The sequence below is a fragment of the Siniperca chuatsi genome, linkage group LG18, assembly GCF_020085105.1.
Source record: "Siniperca chuatsi isolate FFG_IHB_CAS linkage group LG18, ASM2008510v1, whole genome shotgun sequence".
In the NCBI taxonomy this organism is placed as follows: Eukaryota; Metazoa; Chordata; class Actinopteri; order Centrarchiformes; family Sinipercidae; genus Siniperca; species Siniperca chuatsi.
This window is the reverse complement of record NC_058059.1, coordinates 13083798-13110935: the sequence shown is the minus strand read 5'-3', so window position 1 is coordinate 13110935 and position 27138 is coordinate 13083798. Positions and strand designations below refer to the sequence as shown.

At 38.6% G+C, this 27138-nt stretch overlaps 2 protein-coding genes across 2 annotated transcripts in view; one reads left to right on the top strand and one right to left on the bottom strand.

Annotated features, from left to right (window-relative positions):
* gdnfa (glial cell derived neurotrophic factor a) overlaps window positions 1–27138 on the bottom strand; it is a 51682-nt gene that overhangs the window by 13454 nt on the left and 11090 nt on the right. Inside the window, exon 3 of the mRNA XM_044173229.1 lies at window positions 5955–6032. Within this exon, the coding sequence (XP_044029164.1) occupies window positions 5955–6032 (78 nt within the window). The remainder of the gene's footprint in view (window positions 1–5954; window positions 6033–27138) is intronic.
* opn4xa (opsin 4xa) lies at window positions 14635–26949 on the top strand. The gene is made up of 7 exons (XM_044173231.1): window positions 14635–14869; window positions 19625–19760; window positions 23985–24118; window positions 24584–24787; window positions 24895–25066; window positions 26390–26551; window positions 26838–26949. Exons 2-7 carry the CDS (start codon window positions 19627–19629, stop codon window positions 26947–26949), a joined length of 918 nt encoding a protein of 305 aa, XP_044029166.1. The 5' UTR covers window positions 14635–14869; window positions 19625–19626.

Below are 27138 nucleotides of genomic sequence, written 5' to 3'. Positions count from 1 at the left end.
GCATGTAGCTGTGTGCAAAAGTGCCGGTTGTCTGCCAGAGTGAGCTCAGCTGTCAGCGGGCACATAGCCCTGGATCACCCTTGGCACAGAGACGGAGAGACAGAGAGCAGGTAGTCAGGGCAGATACTGAAGGATTCGCATAGCTTTCAGCTGATCCATTAGGACATGCTACAATTCAGATATGGCGCGCCGCCAAATGCCCAGCCATTGTGGCATTCAGTGCAGTATTTCCATCTGTTTCACTCATTGCTCAAACATTTTATGAGTATATTTGTTGGCATCATTCGCACATAAATTGTATGCGTGCAAAAAAAGTGTGTGTGTGACTGTGCGTGTGAGCGAGTGTGTGTAAATGAGATCACTTGGTACTATCAAAGTGCAGGCAGGACTATGACACTGTTATAAATAGAAGGGAGGAAGTAAGGAAGGTTAAATCTCTCAGACACAGATTCTAAATGTGTAGAGGGGAGCCATTTAAAAACCCAGATGTCCTTTTAGACTCATTTCACTATATATATTTACATTATGTACATTTTGTGGTGTTCTCCTCCTATTTAGTGTGAATGGTGGACTGAGGTAGTCACAGTAATTCTGCTTTTTAGTCAACTATATGGTTGGATTTTAAAAGTTTAAACAACTTTTAGGGTCAATGCTACATGAAGGCTTAGCCAGTTTGCAAGACTGCTATAGCTGCATGCTGTGTGAACAGCTTATTATTGGTCAAGGGTGAATTATCACCCCATGAGCAAATGGGAATCTAGTAAGCTCTCTCCCACGGACCAGTGACTTCATTGGGCCATGGTGGAAATTATGAATTCAAGGTCCTTTGAGTGGAGGAAAGTGCTGTGAAAGTTATTGATGTGTACATATTTACGACACTGCTCCCTACTTTTTTTTGTTGTTTACTATTCACAAATACTGATGAAGGATTTAGGGAAAGGGCGGGACAGGTGGGATACATAGATGGATTCTCTGAGATGCACTTGGCTCTTGCATCTTGGTTACTGCCCAAACCCTGAAAACCTCCAGGAATGTCTGTGTTCAGCTGTCTGCATGACAATAGATTGATTGAAAAAAGGGAAATTTTAGGGAAAATGTATGTATCTATTATGTATTGTATGGTGGGCCATATATTCAAACATACACAGAACACTACGCCTATAGACACAGCAGGTGTGTGTGGTTAGAGTTGCTCGACTCTTTAATTCAGCCTGCCATCATCATTCACTGCCTGCCCTCGACAGCCTGTAATCCTGACTGCTATATCTACCTGCAGTGACTTTGACCCCTGACTTTCGGCAGCTGTCAGTAGCGGCCCTCATCGAAGAGGGGACATGTGGGATACTAGCGCTCCTCCCCAAGGTGGAACAGTGTCATACTCTATGCTGGCTTTACGGATTTTAGCATTCAAAGAGCGTCCGCCAGGGCCTCCTCCTACTTTGTTACTAAACAAACAGAGCTGGCTAAGTGCTGATCACAACCACTGGGCAAAGATGAAAAGGGTCCCCCTTGGGGAAGGGACACGATTACGTTGCTTGTTGTCCATTTGTTTTATGTATCTGTATCAGTTTACAGATTTGAACTGAGCTATTTTGATTATAACCTCTAGCCTTCAAGCCTACTCGCTGGACAGCTCTGCTAAAAGTGTGGTGCATGAAGCTGGATCTTGACTTTCACAAAGCTTCCCTGTCCCCAATGTAACAAGGTCACACTAATTGGAGAAGGAAGTGTTGAGGATGTCTTTGGGAAGGAGCGGCAGGGTTAGAGAGTGATAGCAGAGAGGGTCAGATCCTGTTTCTGCTCTGGTTCCCTGTTCTAATCCAGCCTGGTATGTGTTGAGATCAGAGCAGGTCCCTTTCACTGCAGCCATCCGGTGGCTGTGCAGTGGGACTTGCTAAGTCCGTATTTCCTCTACTGATGCAAATTCGTTGTAGAAGGTGCTAGACAGCACTCTGGCGCAGGTTCGCCCCGGGAAAAAAGTTCACCGAAAGGAACTTAAAATGAAATGACCCAACAGAAACAGTCCCACGTCCATTTCAGGTCCTAACCTAAGAAACATGGCACTAGACAGCTGTGTGTTCCCCTTGATGTATTTATGTCAGTCGCTTACATAAATACACTGTGACACACATACACACTCATACACATGGGCCTGTGTGTAAATGCGCACGCTCACAGTGACACACACTAACACACGCAAATGCATACAGTGACACACACACACACACACACACACACACACACACTGAGGCATAAAACACACACATATCATGCTCCCTGGCAGTAATACCCAGAGGATATTATGTCTCTCTCAGCAGACTGGACAGTTGATCAGAGCTGCATGACCACATGGTCACTTTGATGTAAATCACGTAGTGCAGTCACCTTGAAAATCGCTTTGATTGTAAATATGATTAAATGGTTGATACACAGACTCACACCTGACTGATTCATTCACAGGAGAGAGCAGCATTTTCCTTTGCTTTTTTTCTTTGTTGTATTTTTAATGGTTCTAAGCATTAATTTTTTTTTAAAAGATTTTTTTTGGGATTTTTTGCCTTTATTTGCTAGGAACCGCTGAAGTGAGACAGGAAATGTGGGAGCGAGCGAGGGGGGATGACATGCAGCAAAGGGCCACGGATTGGAGTCGAATGCGGTAAGGACTCAGCCTTGTACATGGGGTGCTCGCTCAACCAGGTGAGCTACCTGCACCCCCTAAGCATTAATATTATAATGTTCATGCAATCCGTAGCAGATTGGTATAAAGAGCGCTTATTCTGAGATTATATCACTGTAACAGGTCTAAATTTGGCTCATTAAAAGAAAGACACTATTTTTTGTCTCTTACCAAGAGTCAGATGAGAAGATCAATTAATCGCTGCGTTCAGTAGGTACAGAGATTGGTCTCGGATGTGTTTAGCCTAAAATAAAGAATGATAGCAGGGGAAACTGCTAGTCTAGTGTCACCAAACAAATAAATCTTTCAACCACTTCAAAGCTGTGGATTTAACGGCAAGTGTTGTTCACAAAATGCCAGAGTTGTCTCTAAAGTCAGAGTAGGAATTTCTGGCACAACTTCACCTACTTCCAAGGTACAAGGAGAAGGGAAATAGTCTGAAGAGGTCAAAACTCCAGCAACACTAGCAGCACTGTATAAAGAAAGCTTGTGGTCGTTGTCAGGGTCATCATAAAACACATCACAAAGAACATTTAAATAAGATGAGCATGAAAAAAACAAAACAAAAAACATATATATAGTGTATACAGTACATACATACATACATACATATACACGCACATATATACACAGACACACACACATACTGTATATCTAAATATTCTTACATACATTATGTTATATATTCTGCCAATGACTGGATGCTTTTTCATGCATCCAGGTTAGAAATGATATAATTACACAATACACACAACTAAGCATGATTTATGAATTCTGCATAAGTGAGTTTGGGATTCTAAAACTCACTAAAACTGGCCAGATGCTACGTTAATGTGAACTCTTTCTATTACAAATAGGATCGACTATTTCACTGCAGACTGTTATAATCATTAATTTAATCGTTATAATAATTAAGTTATAATCCCACATTGTACGATAATGCTTACAAACACAAACAGTCACACACACACACACACTCATACCCCAATACTGCAAGCTGACTACACACAAAAGCACACCTCCAAGTGTAGAACATAGCTCTCACGCAGCTAGGGTTAGAAGTTCAGATTTTAACTGGGGCCACCCATGTTAAAATGTATAAACTCCTGGTCCTGCCAGGCAGTCTAAATCCATTAAGGACAGATGTGGACAAAAGGGAGGTGAACCTTTCCAGCTCTCATGATTATGCTAAACAGGATGTGGCATTTCCCTGTGTTTCATATTTCACTACTATTAAATTACATTACCACTTCAATACTTTACAATTTCAGTATCATTAGTATTAGCACATATTGTTATATAGTCATACCACTAGACAAACACTGCTTAGTTGTTCTTGTAATGAAAGAAAAGGTGAGTCAAATGTGGCGGCAACCTTGAACTTAGTTTCATGAATAGCACATAACAAGTGGCTTACAATAACAAACAGAATGGACCTTACAAAGAGACAATTGGATGTAATACCACGATAATCCAATCAGTTCACTTGGGGAGTAGAAGTTATGGGAAAGCTGACTTGCAGACAGTGTTAATTTACTTCCGAGGTCAAATAAATTAGTGATAGCTACTGGTTGTGTAGGTGAATCCTAGATTAAATTAGATGTAATGTGAGATCAGATATGAACTAATTAATCAACTTATTATAACCTTGGTCGGTATTGTATCTTATTAAAAAGAGAGTAAACATGCTATTTGACTCCAAACTAAACCCCTTTAATACCTAGATGGAGAAATATTTAACTCCTTTTAAAGAACTTCAAAGAAATCAGGATTTATTTTAGACACAGTGGTGGACCTGTGTAGGTGAGTCAGATTTTACAGGCATTATTGACAACACTTTAGAGTGTGAACTGCTGATAAAGAGCAGACAATTAGGAAAGGGGATGCTGGGATAATCATGTATGTTGTCATCATTATCAGAATATGGAGGTCAGGTTTATTTGGTGTTTAGCGCCAGGTACAAGAATAATTTGTACGCAACAAGGCAGTGAGTCATTCAGGGTGGAGAGAACATTTCAAACTCTTTTCAATAGTTGTTTTGAGTCTACCTGATAGCTGAAGTATCTGGAGACATAGGCTTGGGTTCACAGGTCAAGGTTCAGGTGTCAGACATTGAATTGCTCTGGGCATACTTTTGTCTAGCCTCTAAGAGAAAAAAATGTGTAAACTTTTAAAAGACAAAATGTCATAAAGTTCATAAAACACATCTGAATATAAACAGACTAACTTTAAAGAAGTGTGAACAGTCCATTAAAATGATACTTTTTCCCCCAATCCTGGGATCTTATTCATGAAATTTAATCTGAGGGCACTGATGACAGATCAGTCCTCTTGGAGGTTGCTGAGACACACGACAACATATGAACTTTATCATGACTGTAACAAGATAATCTGCCTCATATCACACATCACTCCCATTCCAAGACACTTTATCAGTTTAAGCCAGAGTCTGAAAACACTACAGCTGTCTTTTTGACCTGTGACAGGCGATCTCACTGCAGGTTGGGATGCTGAGTCGGTTCATGTTACTAACAATTGGCATGTGCGAGTTTGTGTGTAGAATCACCAGCAGCACCGTTGACACACTGAAACAGCTGAGAACACTATGGATGAATGACAGCCTCACATATGGATGTAACAGATAGATAGATATATAGCTGTATGGCGAGCCAGACAGGTGATAGCGAGATAGCCAGACAGCTACATATAAACATACTTACAGATATCAAAGTGGATGCTACAATCTTGCAGACTGTATAGCAGTAAAAAGTAATACAATACAAATGTAAAAGGTTGCAAATTGCAAAAACATTCTTTTCCTGTATGACAAGTTCAGTGTTGCACCTTTTGTGGTGAATAATAGGTCAGCCGAAGGGTCAATTATCCAACTCTTACTGAGGATCAACACACTCATGCATTCCTTTACAACTGTTTTTTTGCTCTTTAAAAAATACTGTTTTCACCAGGGGGACAAGGGCGCAGAGGGCAAAGCTTTGGATAGAGACGACTATCATATTTCTAATACATTTCTTCTGAGAACAGAAGAACCTTCGTACCTGTTGCAAGTGTAAAACAGAGAGGTGTCAAAAGTGAAATGTGATCGGCATATCTGACAAAGGAGAAACTGCTATAGGGGATCAGTTCAGAGAGAGAAAGACCCACGTCCCCACAGCAGATGGGAGCTTTATCGTTATGGCCGGAGGGGGAGAGAGCCACAAAAAAGGTTGGAGACACGGCTGGTGACACATGTCCCACTGCGGAGGGGGATTTTACTCACCTGGCCTTTGGTGTGTCATCATGTTACCAGTCCTGTCATGAGTCTCCACCCTGTCCGCCTGCGCTGTATTGTTCTGTACTGCATGTGGACAAGGGAATAAAAGAGAATAGATAATGAAAAAGAGAATAGGCTAGGCAGTGGGAGTGAGCCACATTGTTGCTGCTGTATCTTTTTTTTAACACGACTAAAGTGAGGGATAAAGCTGATCAAAGGGGTGTATATGATTGCTCTGGTGGGTGTTGAGTATCATTAGTTGGTAAGGCAGTGAGAGTGAATGGAGTGGGGGGTCTGATGTGCCATGGAGGAGGAGAGAAATGATGCTGCAGATGAAGAAGCTTATCAACAGTGATATTATACTTCATCGAGCAGATCTTGAAAAGACGCACCTGAGGACCGCTCACTGAATACAACACCTGGACTATGTTTTTATATCATCCAATGTCTGTCACCATCTGTCTCATTCGAAGTAGCTGCACACAAAATCTCCCACTTGTCTGTACATCAGGACATCAAGACATTTCATAGCTTTAATGACAACTTTTGTTATGCTTTCGCACAATGCAAGAGAAAGAGAGAGAGAGAAAGAAAGGGAGAGAGTTTGTGTGAGGATCTGAGGGGAAGAGAGTGCCTTAGTCATAACACACCCCAGATGTGCTTAAGCCCAAAATAAGCAATAGATAAAGCCGGTTTTACTGTGTTGAGTCCAATTTACACTGATGTAAAGACAAGCCTTCACTTGCACTGTGTAGAAAATTGTGCAGCCTCAGAATTAAACAGATCAAACAAAGGCGGTGAAACACAAGACAGGTGACCAGATACACTATACAACAATTTAAACAACTGGAAACCATAATACACTGAATTTACACAGAGGTGCACATGCTTCAACTTTGAATGTGACTGTGTTTTGACTGAGGTATTTATAATATAAACAAACTCTGTAACAAGCAAGGATATAAAAGTAACACTTAGAAACGTGAGCCACTTGGAGCTCAGAAAGGAGTTACAAAGTCCCAAAGACCTCCACGTCAAATACCTTTGTAATGGAGCTGTTTTTCTGTGCACACACGTACTGTGCACACACTTACACGCATGCACATGCGCTCACACACACACACACACACACACACACACACACACACACACACACACACACACACACGCATATTTGTATGTGTTTGCATGATAAAGTGGACCTTGGAGTTCTTTACAGGGAGACTGAGTGAGAGAGCTGTGTGCCAGCTTACTGGAGGTGCTGCAAGATCAATAACAGTCCACCCACAGGTGGTAAAGCTAAGCTTTCAAGGGTGAGAGGTCACAAACACCGGAGTGGTCACACACACGTGTCAGAACACTATTTACAACTGGAGAGGCCCACCTCAGACCACCTACAACTGCCCTTCCACTACAATACTGTACATCTGCAGGAGGTGCTGTGTGTCAGCATCCACTAGGTGGTAGTAAAGCTCCATATACACCATCTCTTTATCAAGTCATCCTGACATGAACGGCTCTTATCATCCGTCAACAGATAGTATAGCTATAATATGTAATAACATAAACTCTGATCCTCTACTATATAATCAGAAAACCATGAAGAGATGACTACACAGACATACATTTGCTGTTGAAATGAAACCATACAAGTGTGGTCAGATACAGCTTCAAATGCATAAGGGGACATGCATGTGTGTGCATAGCTATGTCCTTAATTTGAAATGGGTCCATAACCTTTGGGCTCTTGTTCAAGGTCGCAGAGGAGTTCAATGTGGCTACCAGTATTGGAATGCAAACTAGTTGTCTCGAGCAATGAGGTACACTTACTAAATTTATTATTCAAATATTTAAAATAGAACAAAACTCTATATGCAATATGAGAACATCATCTCTCATTGCGGCGCCATGAATATCTTTCGATTCCTGATCTGTATCCAGTGATCATACAGAATTACACTCATCCAAGCCCTCCAATTCCAAGTTTGGTGAAAAGACATGCTGTGAATCACTATGCAAGCTAAAGCCAAATGCAGACTAGATGACATTAAACTTATTTATATGCCAACAATGACAGAAAGGCCTTAAAAACTGTATAGTTAAATTGTATAAGCTGAAATTTAACACAGTGATTAAAGAGATATAAAAGATGTATATGACTAAAACAAGAACAATTAATAAAAAATGCAATATCATGGGGAAAATGAAGAAAAAACACTTCTAAATCATCCATTTACTATACTGTGTGTCACAGTTAAGTGTTGAGTTAGCAGCTGTATACCAAGAATTGAATAGTTGCTTAATACATGTAGAATGATAACGATAGAAAACATAGCTTATATGCCACTACCTATTTGAGATCCACTTGATAATACCCCCAAAGTAGTTCATGCTTAACTTTTTTATATAAAACCTGGTGGTTAAATATCCTACTCCTAGGCCACTTGAAGATAAACAGTAAATGTGCCAGTGGGACCACAGCAGAGATTCTGTGCTAATGCCAGCAGTTACTTCCTTGTCCATTTACCTTCAAACGTCAGTCTGATAGATAATTATTTTAAATCGCTTCTTTTAAAAGTATCCAAAAAAACAACAACAAATACCCACCACATACACCATACATAGGGCTTGTAGTAGAGGTAGTTTGTAAAAACCATGTTTAGATACACTGACATAATTTCTGCTGTGACTTGCAGAGCCTAGAGTATCTGAATGTACTCTGCCAGATACACAATGGTGTGAAAAGCAGTTGTGCAGATGAATTTCAAAAAGTATGAGCATTTGCATGACACCTACAAGCATGGGAATTTATCATGTCGCCCTCTGGTGGTTGCAAGCAACTATCAGAGTAAAGCTTGACCTAAAATGAAATTAAAAATTGAGAATACATACATACAGCAATGGACATTCAAAGAAAATTTTGAAAATGTTGTCAAATTTAAAGTTGAATTATTATGAAAAATCTAAATGAGATTCTACACAGGAAAACTAGCTGATATTTTCTCTGTAATGATTCAGTGGAAGTGTTTGTTAATGTTGAGATGAAAATTAGTTACATGTAATTGCTAGTTGCCTAATGTAACAACGTAATTGACACAACCTAAGTACTGTATATCAGTTGTGCAATGATTCTGATAAATTAGTTTAGTCTCATACACACACACACACACACACACACACACACACACACACACACACACACACACACACACACACACACACACACACACACACACACACCCCTAATCCGGCCACATCCACCACCAAAAACCCACACATAAACACATGTACAACACTCCCTATTAAACTCTACTGAAGAAAGAGTAAGACATGTATCAGTTTCACAATAAAGTATGGTCTCACTATTGTTGTTGAAGCAATATGACAATGAACAAGGCGGAGCCTCTCCTAAACCACACACAGGTTTGTGGATTCATATTGTGCAGGCCCATTGAGTTTAACACTCAAACTGCCTCCAGATAGTTGGGACGATGACATTAAGAAGTCCTCTTACTGATGGCTGTAGTGGTCATCAAGAGGGACATGGAGGTACACTGCATATTATTTATCATGTGACCACTGCCACTCAGACAAGGATACAGCAGAGCAAGTGCAGCAGGGTCCTTGGTCTTGGTACAAACAAATCTGCATGAAACAATACCACAGCGATAGAGAACAGGAAGAGGAAGAGGACATGGAGCAAATACATCACCAAGAGGAAGCAGCAAGGTGTGTCAAAGCACTTTCAAAACTATGAAAGAAAAATGCATGAACTGCAAAAGTGTTTAGTGTTTGGTGTCTTGATTCATTACTGGGGCAACATCTGACGTGCCGTCATCACCTCACAGTTTCAGCACACATATCTGGGTTTGACGACTACAAGTGTTCAACATATTGTATCATACTGCAAATTTAGTCATGCCATCGGCTGATACAGAGACAGTAGTCAAAATATTTCCACAGGGTAACTGTTATTCTTACACCTGACTGAGTTTTAGCTTTCTTCTTGTCTTACCCACTTACTGTATTTACTGTACTTAGTGTATTCTTGTTGCACAAGGGTAAAAAATAAAATAAATGGCAGATTTTGTAAGGCATTTTAGGAGGTAGAGCGGCACCTTACTATATAAAACAGTCCAACACAACACCACCCTTGACTTGAATAGACTCCCTTTAGACAGGTTTCAACAAAATGACAAAAATATAAAAGTATAGGTGAGACATAAAATGATTGTAATTGATGTAGAGATCCATTGGACAGACAAAATAAATCATCATCAGTGAAAATTGTAAGACTCTATATGTGATAGAGACAAATCATAATGTACAGATACACAAACTTCACAATTCTACGTTATAACCCAACAGATACTGGATTTGTAAGGCCGATACTGATATTGATATTTGAGAGTATAAAATTTTTTGACAACAATGTATCGGCCGATATCCTTTTTACATTAACACATAATGTACTGTGACCAAGAATGTACTGGGCAGACATTTTACAGGTGGAAAATAAACCACTGTTTCTAAACTACCTCAAACATATCTTTGGCATTGCTGTGTGACAATTTCTGGTTACTTACCAACATATATATACACAACATACACGATATGCTACTGTAACAAAGGCTGATATCAGTCGGAGGACAATTGTTGCAGCTCCTCTTCATCCTAGAGGGGATTACTAAAATCAACTATATTACCCTTGTGTCTTGTGTCTTTTACAAAGCAGCGGAGTTCCAAAGATATTGGTCAGGCATCCGCACATAGGTTGTATTGTTAAAATACATATCAAAGCATTATGGTATTCTCATGAGCCATGTGATGTTCAATGTAAATGTCCTGGAGTAAAGAACCAATAGCCATAATTCATGAATGCCTCCGTAAAGCTCTGTCACAGCCTCTGACACATTTCACTGTCACTGAGGTTAGCTTGATTAATCTCTCATTCTTGTGAGTTGCTGTTCCACTAGCTATAACTAAATCTGTAGTAATCCATAAAGACAGGTCTACAGGAGCCCTTAATATAAATGAGTAGTTTATCCTCTGTGCCATTAGATAATACTTTTCTCCTAATGATGGCCTTGGATTCAGAGTGTACCTCTCACCATCCACTGCCTCACTGTTGCTGGTGCTGAGACACCAGAACAAGAGCATACTGTGAAGGTGACTAGTCATTTATTTATCATTTGTCACCCGGTGGGACACTATGGGGATTAATCTATCTCTATCACGCCTGTGCATGGAGTTGACTACTTACACAAGGGAAGGTGAGGTGAGGAGGCCTTTACCCACATCAAAGAAAATGGAGCCAGCAAGGTCACACTTTAACTGCCAAGGGCATTACACCAATCAAGGGCCTGTTTCACAAAAGTGAGCATTGCTTACACACAGACCACAAATCGTAGCAACGTCGCGTTACACAGATGATTGTTGCTTACGAATTGCAGCTATTTAAGAATTGTGGAGTGCTTTGTCTTGCGTGCTCATGCATGGGTCACACGTAGGGCATTCGTTTTGAATAGTTAAAAGTGAAAAGTGAAAGAAAAAGGTGGCAATTAAGTCTGGTGATGCAGCTAAAATGAATAGGAAAAATAAAACAAGGTATCAAAATAGGAAAAATGAAATAAAGTATGACAGTAAGAAACTTTAAATGATATTATGGGTAGATCTAGGGATAACACTGCTTCTTTTATTGAGGTAGCTGGTACTTTTATGTCAAAACCTCTTGATATTACTAATTATTTTAATCAATATTTTGTGGAAAAAGGACGGAATGACAATATCACATAACAAAATGTCAGAAAAATGTATTACATTTGTTTCATGAAAGATAGTGTCTGTACATTTGACTTTCAGTCAATTAATGTGGAATTGGTACAGAAACTTACAAATGGCTTAATTAGTAATAAACCATCAGTAAATATTCGCTAGTTCCAAAGGCAGTATGTCAAAAGTGCTTTATCAACAGTATCCCATAAGAGGGCTGACTCTGTTCTAGGGGCCAAGCATCAAGAGCAGCATGCAAGAGTATTGCAAGTGCAGAGAATGACTAATCAATGATCAAAAGATAAATTACTGTAACTTACTGTAACATCCCCCAATGTCCACCACACACAGCTACGTTGCAGCTGCCACAAACAATCCGCTGCTCATGGCTCATGCGTGGATCTTTTGGCTCTTTTCTCTGCTTCCACATCTTTATGCCCCAGGTATTTTTGCCAGAGCAGCTCGTATCTCTTTTAACATGAATTTCACTTGTGTGTGTATATAAATGCTTATATTTATTTACATTTGACATTAATTTAATACTTAATTGTTTATTGTTTTGTAAATCACAAAAAATGTCGGCAAAAAACTGCTGAAGAACAGCTCGCTTAGACACTCAGCTTCTGAAACGTTTACAGTGGACATTGGAACTGTAATGTAGACATGATGGAGCCAAAGTACAACCCACACTTGATATAGCCACATCCTAAGCTCATCCCTTTTTGTGCTATTATACCTCTGGATGTGCAGCGTAATATATTCACCTTGACAACATATTAACCTATTGACTGGGAACCCAACCTCTAGTGGCTGGAAGCAGTGCCTGAGGACGCTTTCTCTAACTGTTAACCTAACAGTAAATAAATAAAAAATGCCATCTAGTCCCTGAAGGAAGTGGCCAGGGCTATAACAAGCACCAGCTTTGTTTTGCAGAAGCTTCTCTTCGCCTCACATGAGCTGAGAAAATATTTGGATGCCAATGGAATGCTAAATCTAATACCAAATGTTTTTCCCCAAGCAGGATTGAGAAGGGTCTAAAACAGCATATAGACCTCCTCCAATGACCTATTGGAGATCTAAAATTACAATTCAGAACTACTAATACAATGGTTACTGACTGGCCTAGAGGGGGGTGGGATTCATTATTTCCTGAGGATGACATGTTTTCTCTTTCCTTGTCTTGTCATGTCATGAAAAAAGTCCCTATGTGACCTTGGAATGGTCGATAAAAATGTATGTTAATTTCCCTCTTTCCATTTCAGTCTTGAAGATTTTTGATGAAGATAGTTTCTGACCAATCAATTGTATTTATCCACACCTTTTTCTTAGATGTTTTTCAGATGCATACTTGTGCATAATGAGATTCTGTATATGTGTTGGTGGCCCCACAGATCCTCTTGAATATTACTCTGTAGACAATGGCTTGTCCCTAAAACCCCTTATGGGCATACTCATTCTCAAGTACAAGCTGTTTTAATGAAAAGTATTTTGCAGGATGCATTTGTCCTTTTCACACCTCAGAGGGAGTGACAGAGGTGACAGACCGTTTTGACATTAATTGGATGGTTGATTGTTGTGTTGGGGTTACCTCAGGCAAAAGAAGCCAACAAAGAGAACTCTCATCCACTGTTCTCTTGAGGAGCCACCAATATTATCATCCTACTTAGCTGTGATGCACCATTTGGCATAATACTCTAATACCTCTTACTAGTCCACACATGGACATTTGTGTTATCAGTAATTCTCACATCCTTCATTCCTTTTGTGTCTTCCTCCATGCTATGGAAAAGTCAGACAAAGCGGTGATACAACAGGGTTTCCCATATACAGTAGTTCTGCCCTGCTGTGACCAAATCATCTCAGTGTTTTTATGCATACAATACAACACCACAAAATTACTGAAAGCTCTCTTTGTCTTAGCTACATACAGAAAACAAGCCTTGTACCGTCCAGTAAATCAGCTGGTCATCACAATTGTGTAGTTTGACCAAGCAAATGATTGAACAACGCCCTAAAAAATTACACACAAAATAGTAATTTTGGGGCTTTTTTTGTTGATTTGTTTTCTAATTGCTTTCTGCCTCCCTGTGTTACTAGGGACTAACTGGTTAACTGGTTGGAAATTAGTGTGTGCTGATAGGTCTGTTTCCCTTGCTAGTGCAATGACCCAGAAGTGTAAAGGCTTATCCTTCTCTTGCTAGATGGTATCCAGACAGAATTTTCACAGAGAAAGCCCATTTTATAAGTTGTTGCATCTTCTGCCCTGTTTTGCACACACACAAGCCCAGCCAGGTGCTATGACAGTCAAACAAAGAGGCCAGATTTCAATGTAGAAAAGGGAAATATTAAGGGCAAGAGAAGGTGCTACAGCTGTCTGCTCAGTTGTGCATGAGATGATTAACATTGGGAGGCTTTTATCTGAATGCTTTTCTCAAGATTCTCCTCGCACAAGGATGAGCTGTGAACAAGTCTGATACTATCTAAAAGGTTTGGTGCTCAATGGGTATTAGATAAACAGAAACCAATGCTTATGAAAACCACTTTGCAGAACCCATAATTTGTCTTGATTCATTAGGAGAAGCTGCAATGATGCAACATACAATTGGTGTTTAAAATATTTTTTCTAACGAAGCACATTTTCTTTCTAAAAGTATTTACAAGAGTTTGGATTTTACAGCTGTTACCTGAAATGTCTATAATATGATCAGACCAGCCCCTTACCACCTTCCCACGCAAACAAACACACGCGCGTCCTCATGCACGCACAGACAGACACGCACACACGCACACACACATAGGCTTGATCGATGCATTGTGCTATATGAGAGCTGTGTGAGATGGGTAGCCAGCAGGGGGGTGGGTCAATGTGCTGCTGCTCACTTTCAATCTGTCTCTCTGTGTATTCTCAGATTCTCTCAAGCACTGGTAGCAGCAGCTTTCTTTTGCTTCACTGTATGAGAGAATCTCCACCTAACTTTGGGATTCGAGAAGCAGTCCTCAACCGTATCCATTTAAATCTTAAGCGTGTTGGTTTTTTCACCAGCATTTTTACATGTCGTACGGCTTCAGTGTCTCTGATCCTCTTTACCAGTCCACTACAAACACAGAGGTGCCTTGAAGAGGAAAAGGGGCTTCATTCTCTGGATAAGGTAAAGTAACACTTTGTTAATATAATGACTTGATTAAGTGTTACAGGCTAGAGGTTAGTTTGACTTAATGGGAAGCTCTTTCGTTATTTTTTGCTGTTGTATACTGGTATGTAAACCATGATATGTGAATCTATTGAACATCAACAATATGAAGCAAACTTTCTAAGAGTTTTCAAGAATTTGTTTAATCTAATAATCTTTGTTTTTTTAACAGTGCATTTGCAGACAAATCTGTGGTTTCGATACTCTTGACTTTTGATTAAAAAAAAAAATACTTTTTTCGATTTGAGCTTGCGTGTTGTACTACTAAGTGTACTAAGTGTGTGTCTTATTAAGGGGAGATTCCTTCCTAAATGCAGTATTTAAGATCTTCTTTATTCTTATTCTATCCTGATCAAAACTTACATTTACACCAAGCTGGGCCTATACGTACTGTAGATGTTGTCAGAAGGGGGCTTGAGCATCTGATGCGTTACCCTTTCTCACCAAAACAATCTCCTTTTATATAACATGAGTTGTATATTTAATTATCATCAACTATGGAGTATAACTTTGATGAAAAAATGACTATTCTTATAAAAGGAAGATCTATAACAAACACACTTGTTGATTCTAACCATGCTCTGTGTAATGCTTTCCAATACATTTGTCAAGAGAATTTCTTTAAGTAATTTACCAGAAGATCTGTAGTTTCTCAATACGGTTTAAAAATGTTTTGCATGTATTTTAATATCCACTTAACAAGTGGAAAATTAAAACTATTTACTTAAAACAGTACATGGAGCAGACAGGGCATGCTCTCCTCTATCCAAGCGTATTCATCTTCATCGATCCATTTGCTTTCCCTGAACACGAACTTCGTATTAGCAACTTCTGAATGAACACATTCTCCCATCCCAGTTATGAAATGTTCATAAAAGACGGTAAAGGGTGAAGACAGTCACATATGAGACAATGCTTGGATGCCTAATGAGGGGATGTAAGAGGTGACTGAGGGTTCCTCTGACGCACAAGGCTTCACTGAGCACAGCAAGAGCTCCCTGTGTGGACCTGACAGACTGCATTTCCTTGTGTACTTTTCCCTTTGTGCTGTATTATAAATGTCTATCCTTATGTATTCATTTTTTGCACCATAGCAGAAAATGCTGCACTATCAATTTAATGCATTTTGTTTAATTGAATGTTTTAATGGTAGCTGCTGTATATAATAAAGAATGTTACACTAAAAATGTACAACATTTTAGGCATAGCAACATGCTAGCATATTTCTCATGTACTTGTATACTCATGTATTATAAGTCAGATTCACTAGTGCTCTGTTGGATTAAGTACAGTACCATCACTCAGCTTAATTTTGGATTACACACTGTGAGTCTACAGCGGACACAATTTATAACACGTTCTTGTTCTCAAACAAATTATTAATGCGATACATGACAGATGTTTTACAGCATTTTCTGAAATGGATGTGACAGAGAGCACTGTGCTGCACTGGCGCCTAATTCCTTGCTATAATGCAGATCAGAGGCAGACAGGAAGTGGGTTTACATAGGATGATAAATGCTAATGTTAATACTGTGAGACTCAATGTGCACTCTTGATTCCATCACATTAACAAAACATAGAAATCCTCTTATAATCACTGCCGCAGCTGAGCAATGGCCACATGGAACAGCGTGTGGACGTACATAGAGCCATTTTCATTATAAAAAATGCCTTGACTTAATCACGCTCTTTGCTGTGCTGTCATTTATAGCACAGCAATCATTAGGCATTTTTGACAGATTAAAAACTTACTGTTACACTTCTATCTTGCCTGTGACACTGCCATCCATTTTTAAATGCTATGTTGCCTTATTGGAGTTGTTTGTAAAAATTCTCCTGTGTCATTTGTTGGCTCCATGCTCTGAAAATGCATATTGTGGTTGTCCTAAGGATGACCTCATAAAAACTCAGTTCACTAAAAAATAAAATCAGTTCAATAATACTGAGTGAGGATCTCCTCTCTGACCACAAAGGCCATGGCAGCTTCACTGCTCTTCAACTCTTATCATGATTAATATTTGGCCAACCGATTTTGCAGTTTGCAAGCTTTAATAATTGATATTAAAAGGCACTGACTGTCATAAACCTTTCTGATTCTATAAGATATAAAACATGTAATTCATTACAAAAAAAAAAGCACACTCGCTCTTAATCTGTCATGTCAAGTCAGTGTATAAGTGTAAGGCATTTGGGGCATTTCAGTCCAGAAAAGTGCAGTGTGAAGAAAGTTTAAAGTTCTTGGAACAGGAATGAGTTTTGTTTCCATGTGTCAGGCTTTAGGGAATATATGGAGAATACTTGTCCCATAAAAGTCCCATACCATTCCTAACCAAACACCTTGCAAAAGAGATACTGTGTTAAGAGCACAATTTCTCTTCTCATTAGGTAGAAGACTTGAAGAACTGAAAAGCTTAAACAGTGCCTCAAAAAAGTGTCATGTAGCTGACAGAAAATAAAAACAGAAAAAAAGATGTGGGGGCCGATGCATAAAACTCAGATTTGCAACTAAAACTAAACTGTGTACACACAAAGACAGAAATATGCATACACATTCTTTTCATCAGATTTATAAATCTCAGTCATTGTGAAACTGGCTGCATGTACACGAGCCTCATTCCCGCTCCCACGGTTAGACACAGATGGATGTAGACACACTCTTAATCATCTGTTTGCACATCAATAGTGCTGCCTGGTCCAGTGCAATTTTACCAATTGTGCTACATCTGCGAGGTTCTCCAACAACAGCTGTCATTATGCTCAGCTGTGCCAATTTATTCCACTGGTATCGTTAATCCATCACATGTACCTGTAAACCATCATTGACTGTGATATGTCAATCATCATTATTAAACATCAGAAGGATAATCAGTAATTTAGTTTATAGCACTTATATCGAAACAGACTTTACAAACTTCTTTACAATATAGGATAAAATCAAAAGAACATAAACTAAAGTAACCAAAATGAGGCCTCTGATGTAAATATGATCACACAAAAGTAATTAATCAAAATTAAGTTTATAAATGTGCCTTTGATTGGTATTTTACAAATCACTGTGTAGACCGCAAACAAATGACGCAATCAGTGAAACTGGCTAACAACCTAAACAAAATAAGGTGAGGCGAAATCTAAATATTTACTACCTTATTTTTAATCTCCACCTTATCATATCACCCTTGGATCCCACATATGTATACAACTGGTCTGTTTGCGTGAGGTGCACACATTCTCACAGCACATTTTGTTTTTTATAAATATCAGTTATGTGCAGGGAATTCTGTATGCATGGTTAATACATCTGGCCCCTGGTGTGCAAACAAGACTAAGAATCTACAGCCATGCTAGCAGCTCTGTGAGGCTGTACTGCACAGCGGAGCTTTGCGCTAAATGCTAACGCTAACATGGCAACATGCTCACAATGACAATGCCAACATGATGATGTTTAGCAGGTACAATGTTTACCATGTTCACCATCGTAGTTTCGATGTTGATTTGAATGTCCTTAGTTTTGCAGGTATTTGGTCTTAAACCTAAAGTACTTGACAAATTGAAATTTTGACTTGATGATGGCAGTAGAGGAAAAGATAAGGGATCACCACAGTTATATCCATTCATCCTCAGGGGAACATGTGTACTAGATATCATGGCATTCCCTCCAAAAGTTGTCAAGACAATTCACTCAAAATTACAAATGTGAACCTAATGGTGGCACCAGAGGAAAAGTCAGGGGATCACCAAAGTCAGTAGGATTCAGCCTCTACTGATCATTACTGTCTGTACAAAATGTCATAGAAATGTAATAGTTGTTGAGATATTTCAGTCTGGACTAAAGTGTTGGACCGGCCAACCTACCAGCAGACAACCTGACATTGCCATCCATAGAGCCATGACATTAGCTAGGCTAAAAAGTGCGCAATGTTTTAAAGGTTTTTGTTAAACTAAGCTTTTCAGTACTTTTCCCTACACAGCTTGAAAGCCAGACAAGATATACAGTCTATAATGTTGAACCAGCCACACAGACGTACTGTACAGTGGTGTAGGCACTAGAACAGTACTGACTTTTCCTCAGAACTTACAGATACACTGCCCAATTTTGTTATAGTTCCAAACAGTGAACCCCAAAGCCCAAAATTTCCTGTTTGAAAGCTCAACAAAGTTGAGGTTCAAAACATCTGCAAGCTGAGAGGAAATGTGGGGATTTCCTCAGATTTCCTATAGGAAAATAGTGGATATGGTCAAAATGTGAGCACTGAACTGGTTCATGTCTAAAGCATAAAAACAAAGAAAAAATAACAACAATGGATGTGATCAAAAATTAAAAAATTGATAGAAAATGTAAAAACTAATGTAATGTAATGTAAAAACTAGTAACATAATGTAATGTTGAAACTATTACAAAGAAACCTCAACTAAGGCAAATTAATTGAGCCAAATGACTCAACTAAATAAAATGTTGACATGAAGGAACGGTAACTGATTAAATATGCTGCAGATGCACGCTGTATGCCATCACATCTTATTTTTATATTTGTGCCCCCAGACATTTTATTTGCTGAGCATGATAAGTAACTCTTACATAAAGCTGGAGAGTTTAGAAGGTCAGAGTGAAAGAGAGGAAGATTGGGTTTGTGTGAAAGTCACTAGGACATTCTGTACACGAAGATAGACCCTCAGATGCTGACATTTGTGTGTGTGTGGTTGTTGTCACAGAAATGGATGTGGAACCCGGATTCTATCGGCAGGTGGATGTCCAGGACCACGCTCACTACATCGTTGCCTTCTTTGTCTTGGTGATTGGAACAGTGGGTGTTACTGGGAATGCCTTGGTCATGTACGCCTTTTTGTGGTAAGCGATGGGGTGATGGCGAAGAATGTACTTGTCTGTCATCGTCAATTCAAAAGCTGTATTATTTAGCCAATTGTAAGTTACAAGCCTTTTCTATAAACAACTGTGCAGGAAAAGTTTACCTAAAAAAACTTGTTAACCTGAAAACACTTGTAACATTTGTAATTCTGCTTTAAAATAAATTATTAATATTCATTTCACACTGCATCCTCCCAGGCCTCATTACAGCCTTTGGCTACTATCTGAAAACTAGTCAGGAAGAAGGAGCAGTCATAAATTATTGTCATTGTTTTCACTACAGCCATGATAATTTGTTCTATAATTTAGATTTGATTTATTGATTGCTGACAGGATGTAAAGACAATTTCAACAAATATTTTTAAAAATGCTTCTGAAATACATTACCTACCCTAGCTTTAATCACACTGAGTTGGGTTGCTGAGTACTGAAAAACGGATAGAACAAAGAAAACCCCATATAAACAAGAAGTAAAGCATCATGAGGCATGCTGCATGATGCTCAAGGGCTGCTGACATGACTTGCACAACACAGCCAGTACTGACTTTACTGATTTACTAGAGTTTATGACCTTATACATATCTGTTTGTGGAGCACAAGTATTGTTCCTGTAAATAAAGTAATTTTACAAGTGTCAAAAAATAGTTTTAAATAAACATTATCATTGTTTGGCTCTTTTACGTTATTGATGTGTTGTGGATCCCATTTTAGCAACACATTTTAAATATCAGATAATTATTCTATTAAGTGCTAACATCTTATATTATTCCACTATGTTTATATTAGTAGTGAATATTCAATAGATCAGTCAAAGTGAAAATATTGATTGGTTCTAAATAACCATTTACTCATAATTTTTCAAAACTATTAGAAGCTGAGTTTCACCCATAGTTAAAATAAAATGGTCTATGGTGAAAACTGTTATCAAGGTCCATCAATAAATTAAAATAGTCACAAAAGATTAATAATTAGAAATGTAGTGCCATAACCAATAACCAGGGACTAATGAAAAAAGATCAGTAAGTTAAAAAAAAACATTCTGATTGAAGTTATCTGTAAAAGTGACAAGACATCTAAATACTAATATCTGGCTGACAATTTCCCTAATGAGGAGGACTGCACATTCCCATTTGCAGCATGATGGCAGGTTAATCAACTGACAATGGTATGACGCACCTATATTTGATATTGTAATTGTAAGCCTCAATTACATCACATTTCTGCACGCGAACTGGTCCTAAGAATAAATTCTGGGAAGTCAGGAAGAAGGGCACGGCTGGACTGTGGGAGCACAGTGCTCTACTGTTCAAGTTCAGCTGGAACTCAAAACAAGTGAGTTCACAGACGCAGAGACAGTTTGCCTGAGGACTGTTCTTTTTATCAGACAACGCACATCAAACAGTCCCTTTGGTGGCATTTTACAATATCGAATAGGACATTTGAGATATCTGACTGCGTTAAGATGAAATAAATTTTCTAATATATCTAATTGAATATATCAAATCTAATGAATATCATAACTAGTGACTATTAAATAAAAGTTATATACCAGTGCCTATTTTTAGAGACAAGCAAACTCAAAGTTCAACACTTTAAGCAGTTCATGTGATAAACTTTCAACCCAGCACAGTACACACTGCAATGTTTGGTGTTGCAGACATTTGTTAACCTGAAAACAATTATTTGTAATTGTGCTTTTTAAAAATTATTATTATTATTATTATTATTATTATTCATTTCACACTGCATCCTCCCAGGCCACATTACAGCCTGTTTCCTCCATTCATTTAGAGCAATGAATGGAGGAAACAGTGTGTTCTTGCATTAGGAAACACAGATGTCACAAGCACAGGAAGAGAGGTCTTCACAGCAGCCTACAGGCATTCAATACCAGGAAGCAGCTCAGTGATTTCCTAACTGTACTGGATAAATCAATGCATAAATTCAATAAATTCAGTCAGCTACTCCCTTATTTTCAAACAGTCAACACTGTGCTACCACCTAAACCACATAAAAACTTAAATAACAGCACTGAGGCTCAGGGAAATCCAATCAACTACTATGTGTGCCCCACTATACAATGACGTCAGACAATGCAACTAGCTTCTCAACTAGACCAGAGGAAAAATGAGTCTACAGGTAAAAAGGTAGAAATGCCCCCATATCTCTCGTTTTTAAATGTATTTACTTTCAATGACATGAATCCTGTTGTAGCCTATAACGTTATCTTCCCTGCCTCATTATTTTACAGCCAAAAAGCAACCCAAGATAGCATTCACTGGCTTTCACACTTAGTGTGAAAACCTGAAGAGGAGAGCTTCACTCTTGTGTAATGATGTTGTGTCTGACTTTTTTAATTTAATTTTGATATTACTGGGAGTAACACTTTGGTATTCATATCTGTATGACAAGAGTGAATACACACGTGGTTCAGCACAGTTGACAACCAATTAAACTTTTAGAATAATTCATATATTCAGAGTGTATTCTAGCAAACAACCATTTCAGACATATACAATAAGGATTTGTTTAGATAAATGATTGAACAAATTAACACATACATCGAATATATAAACACCGACAGTATATTATCCCCAGGTAAGAGAAGTCAGAGATGATCCCATTTCATCAACTAAACTGTAAACCTGCAATAAAAAAAACCCAATGTAATTATAGCAAAACTACTCTTTACATTTAACACACATTTAAGACCAGAAACTCTGATGTCAATTTCTGCCTACTTTTTCACTTGAAAGGACATGAAAAAATGTAGCTGAAATGACTCTAAAGTCAATATAGTATACCAGTCTGAATGTTACATACAGCATATACCCTATGGCTATTCCTGGTTATATAATATTCCACTGAATGCAGTGAAGCACAAAGTGTTAGATAAAACCCTGACATGTTTTCTGCATTAAAAGGTCCAACCTCAGTGACACACATCTATGCACAGCTATCTCAAATGTCGCATCACTTGATCTCTGCTCCAGTCACACTCAGTACACACCCACTCACCTGCATGTAAACACACAAATACTTTGTAATTAGTAACTAATTAATTAGTTTGCTCATTGGGCAAAAATGTTCTTGTCAGCTCCCTGTTGGAGACGTAGTACACGTGACCTTTTTGCAGGTCCCATGTGGTGTCACAAATTACAGAAACGAGTTGACGCAATTGGTGAACAAACATGTAGCAAAATCTGTTGAAGTCACTTGGCAGTCCCAACCAATAAAAAATGTATGTATATCCACATCTGGTTGATTTCTAATAACTAATAAGATTTTGGAAAAGGCAGTGGATGTACTATACAAAAAGTAATTCTAAGCTGTAGGAACAAAAACCTGTTCCTCCTAACTACATCTGATATGAGATACAGAAAATCAGCAAAAGTCTGATAGCCAACAGAGTGTACAATGAAGAGTGTGAGCATATGAACTTTAACTGAACCCAACAAAAACTTAAATCTTAGTGATGCAGAAACTGTTGTACATGCTTTTATCTTCTCACGCCTTGATTATTGTAACAGCCTGTTCACTTGTCTTAATCAAACAACTTTGACACGACTGCAGACTGTACAAAACTCAGCTGCTTGGCTGTTAACCAGGACCAAGAAGTACAACCACATCACACCTGTTTTAGCCTCTTTACATTGGCTCCCTGTTTGTTTTAGGATTGATTTTAAGATCTTGTTGATACTTTTAAGGCTCTTCATGGCCTGGCTCCAGACTATATTTTAGACCTTGTAATCCCTTATGAACCTTAGTTTGAGATCTTCGGGCAAGGGTCTTCTGTCTGTTCCTGAGTCCAGGATGAAAACTAAGGGGGACAGAGCTTTTGCTATCAGGGCCCCGAGGCTCTGGAACCACTTGCCCAAAGAAATTAGGTTGTCTGAGTCAGTGTCTTCGTTTAAGTCTCTTCTCAAAACACATTTTTATAGGAAAGCATATCCTGATTTTACCTGAAGTTACCTGAAATAAAGTTTTATTATTATTATTTTTATTGTTATCATAAAAAGATTGGTATTGTGTTGAAAGGCCATGTGTACTGTAGATCTTCAACTGTCTCTGTTACTTATGCTAATCAATTCTGGAAAAACATTTTGTATAATAAAGGGATATGGTTAGGGTGTGAACAACAATATATTGTTTTGTGGGATACTGAGCACCTTAGATTTTAGACTTTTCTATCATTATGTGTTTCAGTAACAAGCAGCTACGGACTCGCCCCAACATTTTCATCATGAACCTGGCAGTCAGTGACTTCCTCATGGCAATTACACAGTCACCCATCTTCTTTGTTAACTCTCTTTACAAGGGGTGGATTTTTGGAGAAACAGGTATTTTTTTTTTTAAATTTAATTACACAGTTTGAGCTCTACAAAAACCTACATCCTATATGTATATATGTTGTTTATGTATGGACCTATGTATGAAATATACGTAGTACCCATTTATGTTTATGGGCTGCATTTTTATGGCATTAAAGTTTAATGCAAAAACATCAGTTTTTTCCCCATGCAATATTTTGAGAGGTTTTTAGTGTCTTAGAATTCTGCATGTGTGTGTTATGTTACAATCTGTGGCTGCTATGTTTAGTCATGATAAATATATGTAAAAATGCAGGAAATAGCATGTTTTTTTCTCTTATGTAGAAAGACCCCCCTGACCCTAATTAACCTGACTTCTGAAACCAAACCTACACCCTTATGAATAGTGTGAAAATTTCAATTTCACATGTTGTTCAATAAAAAAACAACAACAACTTATTAATGAAATGCTATCTTCTTTCGTTTTCTCCACAGGCTGTAAAATGTATGCCTTCTGTGGAGCTTTATTTGGAATCACTTCCATGATAAACCTTCTGGCCATCTCTGTAGACCGCTACATTGTCATCACCAAGCCTCTGCAGGCCATACAGTGGACCTCCAAGAGACGCACTTGCCTCATTATTGCCCTGGTCTGGTTGTACTCACTAGCTTGGAGCCTTGCACCACTTTTGGGGTGGAGTAAGTAACTTATTCTCTCACCTCCTTACTCTTTATTTAACCATCCTCTTTTTTATACTTTTAGAACCTACACTTCCCTCTTATGTTTTTGTCATTTTTCTCTCAAGGTTCCTACATACCAGAGGGCCTGATGACCTCATGCACATGGGACTACGTGACATCTACTCCTGCCAATAAAAGTTATACTTTGATGTTATGCTGCTTCGTATTCTTCATCCCTCTGGGCATTATATCCTACTGTTATCTGTGCATGTTCCTGGCAATCCGCCAGGCAAGCAGGTGAATAAATTAACATAGGTGAATATGTAGCACTTCTATGCACTAAACATGTAGTGCATGAAGTCTACTTAATAACTGTATAAAGCAGCATCATACCATTGAAGTACAGACTACACTGTCACATCTTAACATCAACAATCTACTGGAATGTGTTTCAGAAAAGGCTTGAATACAATTTGTTAAGTGTGATCGGAAGCATGTTATAAATTGTGATGAGGCTTCAGGATCACTCCCTCTACTTCTTCTCTTTTCTAGTTTCTCTTTGTGCTCATGTGTATATTTTTTTATTGGTTTTTCAGATCCTGCCATTTCTTGCCCGTCCACCAGTAGCCCCCCATATGCTACGTCTGTAGCTGTTACACATTTGCAAATTCACCCCTCAGCATGACTGTAGCTGTTTCCCATTTCAGAGGTCAATTTGAAAGTCACAACTAAGTAACTATGGAATTAACCTTTAGTATTTACTTTAAGGGCAACTACCTGTTAACTTAAAGGAATGCCTGAATGTTAGTTTTGGTCACTGTAAGGCTAGCATGGCTGTCTCAGTTGTGGTGGAGGTACAAGTTTAAACATCTAAACTTCAGTCCTGTGAAGGCTACAACTCTGTAGGCCGTGTCCTTCAAAGTAGTTGGCGTGCCTCTAAGCACCATAGCATGCTAGCCTGTTACTCTTTGGCTGCTCTGTTTGATTATCACATTTCTTTTATTTCATATTTTGTCTTCCATCCTTGTGATGTGGAAATTGATTGTATTTGCCATCATTAAGGACGTTCCAATCCTATTAATCCTGCCTCTGGATAGTGAGGGAATAAGAAAAAACAGATAGTACCCTACATTGTCTGCTTTGCCTTGCTATATTGCATCTTGACTTCCGCATGTGTCTTACTGTGTCAGTCCTGTATAGATTTAAAGCAGCTTGACTGAGGCACGTGTAAAAGGGAATTACAATAATCTAGACGGGAGAAAATAAAAGTTTGAATTAATAGTTCGAGATCCGTAAAAATGAATCTTGAATTGATTACAATGATACCATTAAAGAAAAGAGATGCACGTGGCTAGTTTACTCCATGCAGTAAGATATCTATTAACATTATACTGTAGTCATGTAAGAGTTATTTGTAGCCATTAATTGTAGTGTTCTGATTTTCCTATTTGGCCCACTTGCCATTGAAGTTGAATAGCCCTGCATTACATAATAACTATGTGTACTGCGAACACTACATTGACTTTTATTTTTATTTTGTTTATTTGAATTTATTTAGAATCTGAATATGCTTATATAATGGATACAAAATTCCTCTATTGCTTCTCTCTGTCCTGACAGAGATGTAGAGAAGTTGGGGTCTCAGGTGAGGAAGTCAACCCTGATCCAACAGCAGTCCATCAAGACTGAATGGAAGCTGGCCAAGATTGCCTTTGTAGTCATCATAGTGTTTGTGCTTTCCTGGTCGCCCTATGCATGCGTCACACTCATCGCCTGGGCTGGGTAAATATACAGTATTATTGGATCTTTACGATCCAATCATTTGTTTTAATAGTCTAACTGCATTTGTTGTGTACAGACAGCTTGGTAGACCCTGGCATAAAACATATATGTTTGCTTGATCTGTATAATTCATTCAGCCATTAACCATGAACCATATTCAACCTCTTGTCGAATATCATTGTTTATGGGCATAATGAAATGCTATGCATTAGGGTCAAACTACAGTCCCAGTATCGTCACAGGTGATGTACAATTCTATTCTTTACAAATGCTTTACACCTTTCAGATATGGTAGCATCCTCAATCCCTATTCCAAAGCTGTTCCTGCTGTTATAGCCAAGGCATCAGCCATCTACAACCCTTTTATCTACGCCATCATTCACTCAAAATACAGGTGAGTGCAGTCATCCAATTAATCAGTAACCTAAGCTTGAATAGAATATAGAGGTTTTGCTAAGAGATCATTATTTTTCAACAGGGACACCCTAGCAGAAAAGGTTCCCTGTCTACACTTCCTAGCCCAAGCCCCCAGAAGGGACTGCATATCAGTGTCACAGAGCGAGTCCTCCTTCAGGGACTCAATGCTG